A 16,554-nucleotide genomic window follows, 5' to 3' on the forward strand; every position below is an offset into this window, starting at 1 on the left:
TTCTTTGTGGTGTTCAGCTGTAGTTCAGTGTCCGAGGCCCGTATCCATCAAGTTGATATTCACTTTGTGAGATGAACACAGTTCACTAACAGAGCTCTCGGGTGGAAGGGTGCATCAGCTATACTGTGGCTGTGAGGGGGGGGCAGGGTGTCCTGTCTGAGGCTGATGGAGACTACATTTCTTTTCCAGTCCAATAATCAGACGAGTCCTGTTTCTGGGGCGTCTGGGAGATGGTCTCTGTGATGATCCCGTTGGATGCGTAATGATACCAAACGGCCTGTGATGCTGTGAGACAATCAGCCACGTTGTAGAGGGACGCTCGTTCTCTGCACCAAAGGCTTCATATCGTGTCCTGCGAAGAGGGTTTTACGTGCCTTCTAAATGCCAAGTGTGGCTCTTTTTACCAACACACGTTCACGAGGCACGTGCACTAAACTATAGCTACATACTGTAGGGCACAGCTTTAGGTCATTGTGCCCCCTGCTGGAGATCTAACGTCACAACGACACAAACCCACCCAGGTTGCTTTAGTTATTTTCTCATCTCTTGTATCGTTAACTGAAAGCATTCATTTGGATGAACTTCAAGCTGCAGAGAAGGATGATGGGCCCGTTTGTTTGATGAATAATGTAGTGGCTGGAAGATGCATCACATGTGAGCCCTTTCCACTGTCTGGCCCGTTTTCAAGCTTTTGGCTCTGTGCCTTTTTTAGATTAAAATAAATCTTACTGATATGATAGTGATTTGACTTTGAGCTTGTTCCCCTCTGCACAAAACCAGGCCGCTGAGGAAGCAGTTTTCCGGCATTTGGTGCACATGAAGGTCACGTATTCCTGCCCTCAAATCTCCTCCAACACCTCCGGGGTGAACTGGAAGCGGTTTGGAGGAGGCCGGTCCTTTTCACACGCGGTCAGCGCTTAACCCCACTAATGCAGGGAGCAAATCCCAGCTGCAGTAAATCCTGTGGAAAGCCTTCCCAGAAGAGAGGTGGTTGCATTGCATCATAGTTCTACCCATTGTTATGTATTTGATTGGTGTCAATCAACCTGTTTCTCCAGATTGACTCTTTGCCTTAACATTGTTACAGCAGCTTTTATATTTTGAATGTATCAAGAGTTGTTCTTGAAGACTTCGATGTTTTGGGGGGGGGGTTCTCCAATATCTTGTACATATTTACTCATGTTGCAGCACATGAGTAAATATGCCTCTGGTTACTGCACCAGAGGCAAATCTCATGGGTCAAAAGCACCGACTGGCACGGATCAGAACATGAAGCCGGTTTTATTGCAGAGTAACGCGAAGGTCCCTCGTGGAGCCACGACCACCCACACACGGGGTCAGAGCTCGACTTCAACAGTTTGTAAATGGCCAAACTAGCAAAGCACGCAGAGGATGTTTCGGTTGGAAGCCGTTGTGTTATCAGTGTGGGACAGCTGTTAGTGTGCAGCGCAAACATGGCTGCAAGGCCTACTCAAGGCTTGGCTGAGATAAACAGGAGACGGTGTAAACAATTCAGCTTTCATCATTCTGGCCAAAGACATTTGGGTTTGAGGTATTCTTCAAAAAGTCTTTCTTTTTTTTTTTTTATAGCAAGAGGCGGGAAAACCAACCCTGTTTAACTAAACAACATTTTTAAACGAGCAAAAACTTATTTTCTCTCGGATTATGGTTGGAGCAGTTTGTAACAGTTTGAAATATGTGGTCAATGTAAATTGCAACTAAACAAAAATGCAGCAGAGTGACTTTGATATGTTTTAGGAAACTAAAGCACTCGCTTATAGGCAAGTTCCTGCTTCACCAGGGAAACAAACAACAGCCCTGATTGAAAGATTGTGTCTTTTCATCCAAACCTTATCTGGATATCTCAAAAGCAAACGTGGTCCAACGCAAAATGCAAATCCTCCGTAAGGTTTTGTGGTGAAACGTAGCTCTTGATCAGATGACTATGATGAGACGGAGGCAGACACAACAATCCTTTAATCCGACGAGCATCTCACTCCGTGAAAGGCCACTGGAGACCTGCCTGTGTGGCTGCAGCACAAACAGCTGTTTGAAACCCCTTGAGTTCCATGTGAACGAGCTCTATTAACATGATGAAGCAGCTTAATGGGAACAAAAACCCTGATAGCAATACTTAAGATCACTATATGCTCGTTAGGCAACTCTCAAATGGCCACACCTTCGGTTGGTGGTGCCAGCGCTTTGTTTGAATCTGAGTCTCCTAATGACGTAATAGGGCTTCTTTTTTTCTTTTTTCTTTTCCAACTGGAGAAACTTGAGCCACAGAACAGTCCACGTCTCAGGGGCCCCTTTGTAGTAACTGCTGCCCCCTGGTGGCGATGGTTCGGAATAATTGGATTATTTCAAAGTTCGATATTTGAGGACGTTCGGTGACGACAGCAGGTAACAACGGGTCGCCCCGTCGCGCAGTAATTGGGGTTGCCATGGTTACGGTGCAGCGAGACAGTCTCTCGGGGGGACATCGGGTCCGCTCACGTCACCGTCTTTTTCTTTTTTTTCTTCTTTTTTTTTTTTGAATCGGGGGAGTTTCCTTGAGCTGTGCTCCGCGAATGGGAGAAAGGGGGCTCCGTGGGGCTCCGTGGGGCTTCGAGGGGCTTCGGTGCGCATTTGGATGTCTGCAGCACGCGGGACCGTCAGCTGGGTCCGGATCGATCGGCGATGAGCGGCCGGGTTCGGATCGGAATGGTCCCTCCGCAGCGAGCCAACAGAACTTTTCTTTATACGTCGAGGTAACGTTGAAGACCATTTATCATCTCCGGTGACGTCAGAGACGCTGAACTTTTCCGACCTTTTTTTTTACTGGTGTTTTGGTGTTAAATTGCCCTCTAGATGCTAAAATCGAACGGAAACGCTCTCGTAGTGTCGTTGAACCTGTGTGATCGATTCATTCGTTGGTGTTTCCTGTTCTTTTACTAACTGCACAGTATTCTTATTTCGGCAGATTAAATATCGGTGAAAAAAGGATGAATTCGGCTTATTTCGATTTTTGTAGTAGACAACTCACATAATGAATTTTGCTGTTAAATTAACCAAAGTAATTTTTCTTTCATTGATCATGTGAATTTGCTGTTGAAAGATTTTAAAGATGAAAATATTAGTGCATTGACAGTGGTTTGGAACCAGCATCTACACTCACCGGCCACTTTATTAGGTACACCTGTCCAACTGCTCGTTAACACTTAATTTCTAAGCAGCCAATCACATGGCGGCAACTCAGTGCATTTAGGCATGTAGACATTGTCAAGACAATCTCCTGCAGTTCAAACCGAGCATCAGTATGGGGAAGAAAGGTGATTTGAGTGACTTTGAACGTGGCATGATTGTTGGTGCCAGAAGGGCTGGTCTGAGTATTTCAGAAACTGCTAATCTACTGGGATTTTCACGCACAACCATCTCTAGGGTTTACAGAGAATGGTCCGAAAAAGAAAAAACATCCAGTGAGCGGCAGTTCTGTGGGCGGAAATGCCTTGTTGATGCCAGAGGTCAGAGGAGAATGGCCAGACTGGTTCGAGCTGATAGAAGGGCAACAGTGACTCAAATAACCACCCGTTACAACCAAGGTGGGCATAAGAGCATCTCTGAACGCACAGTACGTCGAACTTTGAGGCAGATGGGCTACAGCAGCAGAAGACCACACCGGGTGCCACTCCTTTCAGCTAAGAACAGGAAACTGAGGCTACAATTTGCACAAGCTCATCGAAATTGGACAATAGAAGATTGGAAAAACGTTGCCTGGTCTGATGAGTCTCGATTTCTGCTGCGACATTCGGATGGTAGGGTCAGAATTTGGCGTCTACAACATGAAAGCATGGATCCATCCTGCCTTGTATCAACGGTTCAGGCTGGTGGTGGTGGTGTCATGGTGTGGGGAATATTTTCTTGGCACTCTTTGGGCCCCTTGGTACCAATTGAGCATCGTTGCAACGCCACAGCCTACCTGAGTATTGTTGCTGACCATGTCCATCCCTTTATGACCACAATGTACCCAACTTCTGATGGCTACTTTCAGCAGGATAATGCGCCATGTCATAAAGCTGGAATCATCTCAGACTGGTTTCTTGAACATGACAATGAGTTCGCTGTACTCAAATGGCCTCCACAATCACCAGATCTCAATCCAATAGAGCATCTTTGGGATGTGGTGGAACGGGAGATTCGCATCATGGATGTGCAGCCGACAAATCTGCGGCAACTGTGTGATGCCATCATGTCAATATGGACCAAACTCCCCGAGGAATGCTTCCAGCACCTTGTTGAATCTATGCCACGAAGAATTGAGGCAGTTCTGAAGGCAAAAGGGGGTCCAACCCGTTACTAGCATGGGGTACCTAATAAAGTGGCCGGTGAGTGTATATCTGTGGATACCAACGTCATTCTTGGAGGACAACCTCAGCTGTCTGTATAATACGAGCCTGGTTCTGTGCATCTGGACCGGGCCGCTGTGAGTGTGATTCCTCCGTGATGCTGTAAGATGTAACGCCCCCGCCCTGCTGCGACCACACCAGTCACCCCTCGGTCTTTGTAAATGAAAAAAAAAAAAACATTTTCACAGCTACCCGATGCGAGTAAAAACAGACCCACACACCACGGAAAACAATGCTTGACTTGAAGTGTCTGAAGTGTGCACTCCGGCCTCTTTGTGTCTGCGTTTCACCTCTGAGAGTAAGACAACTGTAATGTCAACAATCCACCGCCCCCCCCCCCCCCCCCCCTGCCTCGTGCGGGCTGACACCCCTGTGGGGTTACCCCTCACAGAGGTGGTATTGTTCGGACATACCACCAACATCTGGGCTGAATGTGAATCAAAGGGATTCCCTTTAGTGACGTTTTTTGAAGATCATTTATTAATCTCAGGTTCCTCCTTGGTCACGTCAGAACTGTTGATACCAAGCTTCTGCACCGTTACGCAACTCGGCTCCAGTTCAGGGTCCATTCGGTCTCCCTGTTTTTCTCTGTGCAGATCCATGTTCCTCTAATTGCAGACTGCGGAGCCACAAGTGGCTCTGAGTCGGGAACGCAAAAGAAAAGGAAAAGGATCCAGTGAGTCAGCCCTAAAGTGTCCTATTCATTCACCTTTTGCACTGTGACAAAGCATCAATTAGTTTACCACCTGTGGTCATGATGGGGAACGTAGTGGGACAAATCTGAGTTGGACTCGCGTTTACCTCCCTGGAGAAGTCCTTTTCAAATGCAACATTTTATTGCTCTTCTGAAGCACATTAGAGCATTTTTAACTTTTGTGAATGGAGTGACTTGGAGGCTGCAGCTCTTGTTGAACTCTACACGGTGATCTGCGTCTCCAATGTATTCAAATATCCTGTCTCCAGGGACCTGAGGCGCAGTGAGCACCTCCCCTGGTCTGTCCCCGCTCGCCTCCCTCACACGAGAGGCCATCTGGTTCAGGGCAGCGGGGCGGGGGATGGGGGGGGGGAAGGGGTCAGGGAGGGGTTGGAAGCCTGTCACTCTGATTTCTTCTCATCCTGCTTCAGAGCCTTCCAGACTGCTTTTTAAACCCACAGCTGTCAGTCGGCGTACTTTGTGGATTTATCAGCGTATCCTGTACCGTTTCACTCCAAGCTGCTGAAACACACTGCAAACTTGTCTCCTAAAAAAGGACTTTGCTTTTTTGCTTTGCTAGTTTATTAAATCATGGTTAAGCTTTTATGTATATATTTTTTTAGCTCAAAAGGAAATATGCAAGCTTACCATTTAATTATGACTCCTAGCTGAGTTTTCCGATCAAGTTTTTAAAGTTTGTCAAAAGCTTCATTTTCACCTCTTGGCTTAAAGTTTGTGATTTTAACTCAAATCATAATAGAGCAAAATGAATGAATTACAACTGCAATTTACTCCGCCGTGTACTTCTTTGGCGCAAGTACGTGGCAGAGTAGATTCTATAGTAAGTGCAATAAAATCCTACTTTATTTCATTACTGCAGAAAGAGGCCGGGGCTCAGGTTCTGATGGGTTGTGTAAATGCAGCCATGTTGATGAGGAATCAGGAATTACCTGCTTGTGTGAGCGTGTTGCCACCTCAGCTTACTGTAGGCAGATGGGAACATACGGCGCTCGCTGCCCCCCCACCCCCCCCGGCTGCCCTTTGACTGACACGCAGCTCCTGTCCCTTCTCCTTTCAGGTGGGACGAGAGCAGCTCCATCAGCAGCGGGCTCAGCGACGGCGATGGCTCGGAGAACCTCAGCTCGGAGGAGTTCAACGTCAGCTCCTCCCTCAGCTCCCTCCCCAGCACGCCCCTGGGATCCCGACGCAGCTCCTCTGTCATGGTGAGGCCTGCGACGCGGTACCCGACGCCGCGTGGCGCCGCTCGGCCTCCTCTCTGCGCCCCGCTGGATGTTTTATCTTTCAGGCCTTCGCTCAGTGCCCTCGTTTCGGTGTCGCGTGCTGAATGTGAGTCTCTTCGTTATTAACGAGGCCACGAAAAAAGACCCTCTGCCATTGAGGTGGAACCAGAAGAGGATCTCGGTACGTCACAGTGTCATAAATCTTAGCCGCGTCTTCGGATCCCCCCCCGAGTGTCCTTTGCACCTCCCGTAGTTACTTTCCACTGAAGACACTTCACCTCTCCTGGAGGTTTGACCTGCAGAACCGAGGTTCACGCAGCGCTACACACTACTGGACCGTGGGTCCACTGGACGGTGAAAAGTGTCTATTTGTCTGGAAGGAAACGCGTTTGGGACGTTAAACAAGGTGGATTTGATTTTGTGGGTGGGGAAAAACAAACATGTCAGACACTAATGATTCCTCACCACATGCTCAAATAGATCAAAAGCTTGAAGGGATTTTCACCGTTTTCCCAGGTAGACATTTAGTCTTTTTTTCTTACTTGCAGAACGTTCACTTGGGAGAAATGAGCGAGCCATCTGCCGCTCTGTGTTGTATGAACGAGGTGCCAAGAAGCAGCGTGCTCAATTTTGTCCTCGGCGCCACCTCCTCAATGCACCACATGATCAAGTTTCTATTAAAGTATAGCTGTCTTACTAGTTCCACCGTACACTGTGATCAACATAGAAATGTTCTCTTCATAGTTCTAGTCTTTTCTCTGAAAGTATTAAATCCATATTCTTTTATTCGGGGGCTTTGTTTTCTTTCCTTTGGCTTTGTCTAATCTGCCTCCCCCCCCCCCCCCCCCCCCCCCCCCCCCCTTCTCCCGCAGCTCCGCACCGACGCAGAGAAGCGCTGCCTGGTGGAGAGCGGCCTTTCCTGGTACAGCGAGGACGGCAAAGCCGGCCGCGGGCTGGAGGGGGGCAGCTACGACACGGGCAGCCTGAAGGCGGAGGCCCCGAGCAGGTGGAGGAAGAAGCCCCCGAGCCTCGGCGAGGAGTCGGCGTGCAAAGGAGAGCTGAGGAAGCCTCAGAGCTTGGGTCATCCCGGGGGTTTCAAGAAGGGCCGCAATCCCCCCGTCGGAGTGACCTCCCCCATCACCCATACCTCTCAGAGCACGTTGAAGGTGGCAGGTGGGTCCTACAGTCTAGCGGTGCTCTCACTGTCCATTCGCCTGCTGTTCTATCCGCTATTGGGTTTATTCTCTGCTGCTTTTAACTCGCTTTAACTGCTAAGTCGATGTCATCCATTCTCTCCTTGCATGCTGTATCTAAATGTCGAACAGGCTGTTTTTGGAAGCAGCCAGGGCGGATGTCTGCTCGGTGTCTGAAGTGTGGACCCGTAGCAGGAGCCAGCTTTTGTTTTGTAGCCCGGGAAAAAATGCACCAGTAGAGCTTTGTCCTGACAAAAGTCAGCCTCGAGCCCAGAGTGGAGCCGGTTCCTGACTGTAATGTCTGCACCGACGCTGTGTCTGCAGCAGCTGGATTTATTAAATCCCCAACAAAACGTGAAACTGAGATCCAATAACAAAATGTAATGTGCAGTCAAGTTTAATTAAGCAAAGGAATCTTTTGAGTCAACTTTGAAGTCATTTAGTTTCAGATTTGAAGTAAAATAGAATTATTTTTCTTGCTATTCCAGCTGCGATGGATGATGGGATTTATGGATTCACTTTTTGTCTAAAATAATGTATAACAGATTTGACCATGTTTCACTGCCCCATTGTCGTTCCGTCCATTCAGCATTTCTTTGTCTGTTTTTGGGTAACAAGACAAATAAAAATACTTTTTTTTTAAATACCCACATTGTTGTTAACTAAACGCTTTCCTTTGTCTAGCGCCTAAAAGTGAGAAGCCAATGGATAAATCCAGGATTTCCCTCAAATCCGCCGGTCTGCAGCGCTCTCGTTCAGATGCCGGAAGGGACCATCACGGGGAGCACCGCAAGCCCCCGTCGGGTTTAGTCAAGCCCACGGCAGGGGCCTCCTACGGCTACAGGAAGCCCCCGGCAGCCACCGCCACCGCCACTGTGATGACAGCAGGGGGCGCCGCCATCTCCGGTGGCTCCGCCACCGTGGGGAAAACCCCCAGGTCTTCTGGCATCCCTACGAAGCCCGCGGGAGGGGGGGCGCCGCCCTCGGGTCGGAAGAACAGCTTCGACGGCGGCAGCGAGCAGAGCTTCCTGGCGCCGATCGCCCGGAACAGCATCCAGTACCGCAGCCTGCCTCGGCCGGCCAAGTCCAGCGCGCTGAGCGTGATCGGCCGCCCGGCGCCCCGGCCCGTCAGCGGCGCCATCGACCCCGCTCTGCTGACCCTGAAGCCCGTGCCCACGTCCTCCTCCACGGGCCCCAGGGCCAAAGAGCTGGGTAGCTGCGGCGCCAAGACGCCCAACCGAACGGGCAGCGCCGGCCCGGTGAACATGACGGACCGGGAGAAGGAGAAGGAGAGGGCCAAGGCCAAGGCCGACCTGGACTGTGGTTCCTTGAAGAGAGAGACGCCGTCCACCGGGGAGTCCACTCTGAAGCTGCACGGCCTGAGGCGGACCAGCAGCGGGAAATACCCCGAGCTGTCCTCGCCCACCGCTCCAAGGTGTCTCCTTTTGATATTACCTCAAAGATTCTTTTCTGCTTGGGTAACAAACGGCGGTACAGTAACTGTGGTTTTATTTCACCCCTCAATACAATGAAAGTCATTTCACAGGATTTAAAACCATTGATCCACAGAGCTCATCAACAGTTTAGGCTAATGGGAACGCTTTGCTCTTGAATCGTGAGGCAAGAAATCCCAAGGATCAATTTAAACCAGTGGTTCTCAACTGGTTCTGGCTCCGGGACCCACCATCACCCCTTAATGACGAGCCGCGGCCCAAATCGAGGAACATTCTCAACTTCTCAAATTTATTCAAAATCAAGTTCATAAGCTGAATTTAATATTTTATATTCAGGATGTTTATTTATCCCAAAAACCCAAAGTCTCCCCCATATCAGAATGGTTTGACCCAACCTGGCACACGCTGCTGAAGCGAGCCGGCAAAAAAAACGACACTGCTGCATAAAATAGTCCCTTCAAAATAATTTTTGTGTTTTTTTTTTTTTAATTCTAATTTTTATTTTGCCATGCAAAGGCCCGGGACCCATTAAAAACAACAATTATCTACGTGGTTTTGCAGTAGGGAAATATTGCTTTATTACAACATCTTTTTTATCCTCCATCCCCAGGATGCTGAACACTAAGTCCCTGGGCCGCCCCCCCAGCTTGGCTCACCTGGACAAGGTCAACTGCAACAGTTACGATTTGTGCGTGACCCTCCAGGACCTCCCGCCCAAAGTCCCCCCTTACTCCAAGCTGCAGGACTTGGCCGGCTGCCACAGCTCCTCCCGCCTCACGCCGAGCCCGGCGCCCGTGCTCCACATCGACTCCCCCGGCTCCTACACCAGCGAGAGCCTGAGCCTGGGCGCGTCGCCCCTGCTCTACCCCAAGCTGTCCGCCACGCACCGCAGCATGGAGTCCCTGCCGCTCCAGATGAGCGTGCCAGCGTCCAGCGCCAGGTTTGTCAGAACCGAGGTGCATGACAGGGACGAGAGGGGCGCGGGAACCTGGGGGGCCGGCAGCCGGACGTCCCTCCACCTGACGGATAGGTGAGTTGTAGACGACGTTACAAAAAAAAAAAAGGTACATATGAACCGATACTGGTGGAAGGAACTGCATGAATCACCGCATGTGAAAGCGCTTGGAAAGAAAATGTCCAGTTGGTTGGCTGCAGTGGTACCAGCCGACCGTGTCTGGAGCGGAAACTCTGTGGTATCATTAAGAAGGTGGAGGGCCGGCCCTGGTGGGAAAACGTCTCTCCGTCTAGCTTGAAATGATCCGAATCCTTTTCCTGCCTAGAGAAAAAAATAACGTCTACGCAAACCAACGCAGGGTGTGTGTTGGCGCCCAGTAGGCCCAGTAGGCCCTATGGGGACAGGAGAGACAAAAAGGGTTCAAAGAGAAACCTTTGAGGTGTCGAACTCCTCCGGCTGCTGTTCCCCATCATTAGCGTTTGTGTAGCAGACGCCTTCTGTTCCCAATGACTGTTTAATCCCTATTATCAATGTCTTATTCTCTTTTCCCCAGCTTGCAAACAGACAGAAATACCGTACCGAAGAAAGGCTTAGAGTACGTCCCCGGCGTTACAGTCCCAGCACCTATTTGAACCACCGTGACCCATCCTCGTTGTCTGGAGGTAAAAATGACTTTTCTCTTTTTTTTTCCGCCAGGCGCTACGGCTCAAGCCTGTCAGAGAGTGACGGCAAGCCGGGAAGACGCCACTCCCACAACATCGTGAGCATGGCTGAGAGCGACACCCCCCCCCAGCTGCCTTCCCCCACCCGCCCGCTCCTCCTGCCCTCCTCGGACAAGGCCCCTCTCACCAACGTGGGTGAGTCTGCTCGCTCCGTTTGGCTGAAAACACGCCGCTCTTTGGAACTAATGACACTTGATTCGTTGTGTGAGCCGTCTACGTAACTCTTCATCGTCACTGAGCTCGGCGATATCAAGTTTCCACCGAGAGGAATATCCATCCATATAATTTAGAGTTAGGAAAATGATGACATAAGTTGTCCATAAGTGATTATCAAAATTCTTCTGGTATCCGGAGGAACATTGAATATTGCATGTTATTTTAGATGTGAATATTAATGTCTGGAGGAAAGTCTGATAGGTGCTGGAGACGGAGGCGGTTAAGGGTCACGTCAGGCTATATTTACCCCTACGACTGTTGTGAAGCCGTAGTGTTTCCTTTCACTGAGTCATCAGAACAGTCCTGTACCTGTGTGTGTGTGTGTGAGTTGGAGAGAAACTTGCTGTACATGAATGCGCCCTACTTCCTTATCTGTGCCACTCACTGTCTCTTCCAAACATCTCTCTTGTGTGATAGTTGCCCCAATTTCTAGTGGCACCCCGAGGATATCGCGTTCCAACAGCATAGGGCCGCCGGGCGAGTCGGCCTGCGACCTCTACGGATCCTCCCCCCTGGGCAGCAGCATGTCCCTGGCCGACCGGCCGAAGAGCTTGATGCGGTGTGGCTCTTTCCGGGAGCCGGGGGATGATGGTGAGCCTGCTGCGGGGGGGCCTGCTGCGGGGGGGGCTTGGTGTGGGGGGGCCCCCTGCAGGGCGGTCGCCCCACAAAGCCTCAAGCGAGATAAAAGCTCATGCAGCCTGTTCAGGGCGATGCCAGAACGACATTTGTTCCCAAAAATGGGAAAAAACGTGCAGTCTTTGTGCATCCATTTTAGATTAAAGAGCAAATATTACCTATATTTTCTGTTTATATTGCTTCTAATTGGGATGAATTAAACATCTGTTGACTATTTTAACATAAAATTGTTTGATTGTGTTGAATTAAAAACCCCACAGCGGGTCCAGCAGACCCACAACACCTGCTGAGTTACAAAAAATGAACACCATGCAAGGGTTAATAGTGAGTTATGTGAACGTATCTCTTCACCAGTGACTCAAACCTGCTTTCACTCTCAGATGATTAGCAGACTTGTGAAAAGACTTGATGTCACCTCCAAGCTCCCCTCTGAGTCACTGGGGATCGCAGGGAGAAGAACAACTCGAATACTAAGTCAAGTCCCTCCTTTGCCTGTTTCAGTGCACGGCTCCGTGCTCTCTTTGGCGTCCAACGCTTCATCCAACCATTCCTCGGTGAGTACATGCAACCCACGTGCACAGAGGGCGGTCACCTCTGCTGCTGTGCAGTGCTCTGCGACCCATCTTCAGTAAACCAGGCGACCTTTGTCCATTGGGCGTCGCGGCCTCTACTAGAGTTCAGTGACGTGTCTTTCTTTGTGGATCAGTAGCTGGAGAACGCGCTCCCTTATCCCTCTTTGTTGTTCATTTGCTTTCACCATGCCTTCTTTAGAATGAGGAGAGGATACAAGGAGAGGTAAGGCCCACGTGCCCCCCACTCTTCAACTCACAGTGTGTCTTCTCATTTCCTGTGGTCCAAGGTCTCATAACTCGGTTCATTTTGTTTTATCTATAATGTTCTTCATTGTTCAGCACTACCTGCTAACATTCAATAAAGACGTTCTCAGGCCTCATGAGGTCATGAGAAAAGTTGTAAAACATCCCCTGTCATCCATTTGAACGCATCGTGAATTTTGCTCATCTTTGTGTGTAAGACATTGTCCGTTCTGCCGGGGCTTACTGTGCAATTTGTCCACAGCAAATCCGCAAGTTGAGGCGAGAGCTGGAGTCTTCCCAGGAAAAGGTCGCCGACTTGACCATGCAGCTTAGTGCCAATGTATGTATGATTTATCTAAAAAGAACAATGTAGATACCCTCATGATTTATACCTGTCTCCGAGTTTGTACTGGAATACAGAAACCTGTGTTTCAACGTGTGGATCTAATGCCGGCCCTGGATTTTCGTGAGATGTGGGGAAGATGGGCCGTGAACCCTTGCTCACTTACGAATGTGACCGATGAACTCTGTCTTCTGTTGTGCTGCCAGCGAGAAGACAGATAACAGATCTAGTATCTACCTGCCCAATACCTGTTCTGTTTTATGATGGTGCTGTGGGGCATTTACTGCCTTCATTGGAAAGCTGATAGTAGGAGTATGACAGGATAACAGAAAAAAACACAGCATGGTGGTCCTACAGCATGCCATGTTTTCAGCTCTCTCACATCTTCCCACTGTTGCTACAACCCTTCAGTTCTGTTACCTCTTCCGCTCAGTGTCACCCTGCAGCTTCCAGATGCTTGAACGCGGCTGTTTTACTTTTAACACCAAAACGCCCCTGAGACTGAGATCTAATAGACAAACACGTAGAAAATGAGTTGTACTGAGTGAGTGTCTGCGGCCCGCCTGTGTGCCCGTCTTCCTCTCTCTGAAAATGTCTCTTCTGTTGAAGAAGTTTAACGCCGCTGTCCCTCTCTCTTGCCCTGTTGGACTTGTTGGACTTGCTGGACTTCTCCCTGCCGGCCTCCCGTTGACCCGCACCTTCGGATGCTGGGTGTAACAGCTGGGCCAGGTTTGTTGGACTGTCGCTTCCAGGGCGCTGACTCTGACTCCCCTGCATGAACCCGAGTCAGGCCGGGGAGACGCTGTCATTGACCTCGCCACCTTGACGCATGTTGACGTTTCGCCAACTAATTTTCGCTTATAAATATATCATCAAGATTTTCTGTCATTTCGCTGACAAATGACCCAACAAATCGCTTTGCTATTAAATAGGATCATAACGTGGGATTATGTGACCCAACATGCAAACAAATAGATGCTAATTTCTCGCCATACGCGGACAAAACGGTACGAGACGCCTTTGACCTAAAGGTCAAACATGCTACATGAGGTCGGCGACATTGGTCCCGCCCCCCGCCGCCGTCACGTCATCCCTGACATCATCCCCTCCATCCCCCCCCCCCCCCCCCCCAGCAGAGAAATCCATTTGCTTGATGTGCTGTGAGCGTGTGACTGAATCGATGCAGCCGGTGACTCATACCCACCCACCTCTTGCCCCCCCCCCCCTCCTTGTCTCCCTCCCCCTTCCTCTAAAGGCGAACCTGGTAGCAGCGTTTGAACAGAGTTTGGCGCTGATGACGGCGCGCCTGGAGACCCTGTCGGTCTGCTCGGATCAGAAGGTATTTGTTCCCTAATTGTCAAAGCAACGGAGACGTGTGACAGTTTACATTTAATGAAGAAAACGTAAAAAAACTCACTGGTGTTCGTACACCCAAATACATGACGGTAAACCTTTGGTCCAATTATCATTCAACTGCTTTATGTGAGATTCATTAGAAGATGCCACCAGGTGACAGTTTCTATTGCTAAATATTTAATAGCCAGGTTAATCCATTCACATTTACAAGGGGGTCCTGGCCACAAAGCAGATTCATACATCAAAATAAATGGAGATACTAAAAATGTTTCTTTGTGCTCTGTTTGTTTGCTCGTTTCTCTTTATTGGAAATGTGATGTTCCTTCTTCAGGACTCTGAGCTCACCGAGCTGAAGGATACCATCGAGGTCCTGAGGGTCAAAAACACAGAGGCCCAAGAAATCATCCACGGGGCCCTCGCCGACCCGGAGATGGAACCTCCAGGTACAGAATACTCAAAAAGACCTAAACGCAGACGAGGGGAGGGATTTCAAAAGCGTCCGTCTCATCGACCAATGGGCTCTCTCTCTGTTCAGCGCCGCAGATCAACCGACAGAACTCGTCTGAAAGCATCTCCAGCCTCACCAGCAACACCAGCCACTCCAGTGTGGGGAGCCTCAAAGAGCAGGAGGCCAAGAAGAAGAAGAAGAAGAGCTGGGTGAGAACATGTAGAGGAAGGTGTTGGATATTGAGAGGAATAGTTCAACATGTGTAACTGATCAGGTGAACAAATGGTTATTTGGGATATTAAAGGGTTTTAAAATGCCTGTCAGAGGTATTGGATGGTGGGGGATTATATGACTTAAAAAACCCATAAATAAAACACGTTCCTTAGCTGTGAGCTAGTAAACCATTAAGCTAAAAATTAATATATTTTATTTATATATAAATATACATAGTCTGTGGTTTTATTGCTGCATGTGCGTCTCTCTCGTCCCAGTGTGTTATTAAGTATGACTCTGGTCTCTCCCTCATGCTGCCCTGCTTTTTATTTTAGGTCTTTGAGGTGAGTGATGTTAAATAAACCCGGTCATACTGGGGAAACCTTTTTAAACTCAACACACAACATTCACTTGAGTTTGATCATATTTAAACGTTTGTATGTAAAAAGGCAAGATCGCGGTTTGTGTACTTTTTGTTACAGGGTAACTGGTGAGGAGGAATAACACTAGTTTAGTATTTAGATCCACCATAAATCTCTTATGTGTCTTTCTTACAGTTACGCAGCTCCTTCAACAAGGCCTTCAGTAAGAAGGGCTCCAAGCAGTCTGGCCCGTACGCCGACATCGAGGAAATCTCCACGCCAGAGTCCTCTGCACCTTCCTCCCCTAAAGTCCACCACGTAGGGAACAACCGCCCACTGTCGATGAAGTCCTCCACCTCGTCGTCAGGGTAAACTGATCCATTGAACCTTTGGAGTCGCGTTATGGCGCCTTTCATTGCCCAAAGTGTACGGTCAATATGCGGTAAATGATTAATGCTCAATGCCGTATGCACTCGTGTTGCTGTGTCTGCATCTGGAAATTGGTTCAACGTCAAGTGAGAATGCTGCAAGAAAATGTCCACACCAACAGTCTGAGGCTGTGGTCAAGCTTTAACCACTGACTTGTGCAGCTGTCTCCCTCATTTGTTTTAATTTTTAAAAAAATGTCGTTGCCACAAGTCTCTGAGACACAAACACGCGTGAAAACGGGTCCTCGGTCGAGAAGGATTCTTCTCTCCACTTCCCCACGTCTCTGACTCTTTTGCACGGACGGCCTGCAGACTCTGTGACGGACAGGAGGCGGGAGACGACAAGGTTGTGACAGAACTGCGCTCGGAGCTGTGGGAGAAGGAGCGCAAACTGACAGACGTGCGCCTGGAGGCTCTGAGCTCCGCCCACCAGCTGGAGCAGCTGCAGGACGCCATGACCAACATGCAGGTACCAGGGAGATCTTCCTTATTTCATTTTTTACCTTCACTCTGCACATGTTTAGGGGAAAGCAGTAGTTTTTCGCTGTTGGACAGTAAACGTACAGCTTTTATTGTTTTTGACTTTAATATCATCATTCTACCACATACGCCATTCTGTATTCAGAGTGCTTCACGAAAGATCCGTCGTGCTGTCTAGTGGAGGGAAGGGGCGGGCTGCGACCTCACGCCTGTGACTTTTCTGTCGGCAGTCGACGGTGGAGAACCTGAAGGCTGAGAACGACCACCTGAAGATAGGCGGCCTGTCCCCGTGTCCGTCCCCTGGACCCTCCAGCTCCGCGTCCCAGTCCTCGGGCCTCACCGCCCTGGGAAGCTCATCCCCTCGGCAGTCGGTGGCGATGCCCAAGAGCTACAGCAGAGGGCCGAGTGAGGGCAGCAGCTCCGGTACGCTGGCGATGTGTCACAATGGTGTCACCGGTCTGAACAACTAGGATTGAATGTGACTGACACGCTGGGGATTCACAATATATTGACTTGATTAATGTCTGGCAGGGTCGGGAACCACCGAGAATAGCAAGATATCAGAGTGCTGGCCCACTAATTGTATTATACTTCATGCTCCAATGTCTCTAAT

General features: G+C 49.4%; 1 protein-coding gene across 3 annotated transcripts in view; it reads left to right on the forward strand.

Moving 5' to 3' along the window:
* Nucleotides 1-16,554, forward strand: part of nav1b (neuron navigator 1b) — a 49,982-nt gene that overhangs the window by 25,727 nt on the left and 7,701 nt on the right. Inside the window, exons 4-19 of one of the 3 annotated variants that reach the window (XM_062564082.1) lie at nucleotides 6,158-6,302; nucleotides 7,193-7,493; nucleotides 8,198-8,948; nucleotides 9,578-9,997; nucleotides 10,476-10,517; nucleotides 10,619-10,779; nucleotides 11,278-11,451; nucleotides 11,998-12,050; nucleotides 12,268-12,291; nucleotides 12,574-12,651; nucleotides 13,910-13,993; nucleotides 14,342-14,453; nucleotides 14,546-14,667; nucleotides 15,229-15,401; nucleotides 15,774-15,930; nucleotides 16,172-16,364. In XM_062564082.1, the coding sequence (XP_062420066.1) occupies nucleotides 6,158-6,302; nucleotides 7,193-7,493; nucleotides 8,198-8,948; nucleotides 9,578-9,997; nucleotides 10,476-10,517; nucleotides 10,619-10,779; nucleotides 11,278-11,451; nucleotides 11,998-12,050; nucleotides 12,268-12,291; nucleotides 12,574-12,651; nucleotides 13,910-13,993; nucleotides 14,342-14,453; nucleotides 14,546-14,667; nucleotides 15,229-15,401; nucleotides 15,774-15,930; nucleotides 16,172-16,364 (2,990 nt within the window). The remainder of the gene's footprint in view (nucleotides 1-6,157; nucleotides 6,303-7,192; nucleotides 7,494-8,197; nucleotides 8,949-9,577; nucleotides 9,998-10,475; nucleotides 10,518-10,618; nucleotides 10,780-11,277; nucleotides 11,452-11,997; nucleotides 12,051-12,267; nucleotides 12,292-12,573; nucleotides 12,652-13,909; nucleotides 13,994-14,341; nucleotides 14,454-14,545; nucleotides 14,668-15,228; nucleotides 15,402-15,773; nucleotides 15,931-16,171; nucleotides 16,365-16,554) is intronic. The other 2 variants (XM_062564081.1, XM_062564083.1) reach the window with 2 other exon arrangements.

Source organism: Pungitius pungitius, chromosome 8, assembly GCF_949316345.1.
Source record: "Pungitius pungitius chromosome 8, fPunPun2.1, whole genome shotgun sequence".
Taxonomy (NCBI): domain Eukaryota; kingdom Metazoa; phylum Chordata; class Actinopteri; order Perciformes; family Gasterosteidae; genus Pungitius; species Pungitius pungitius.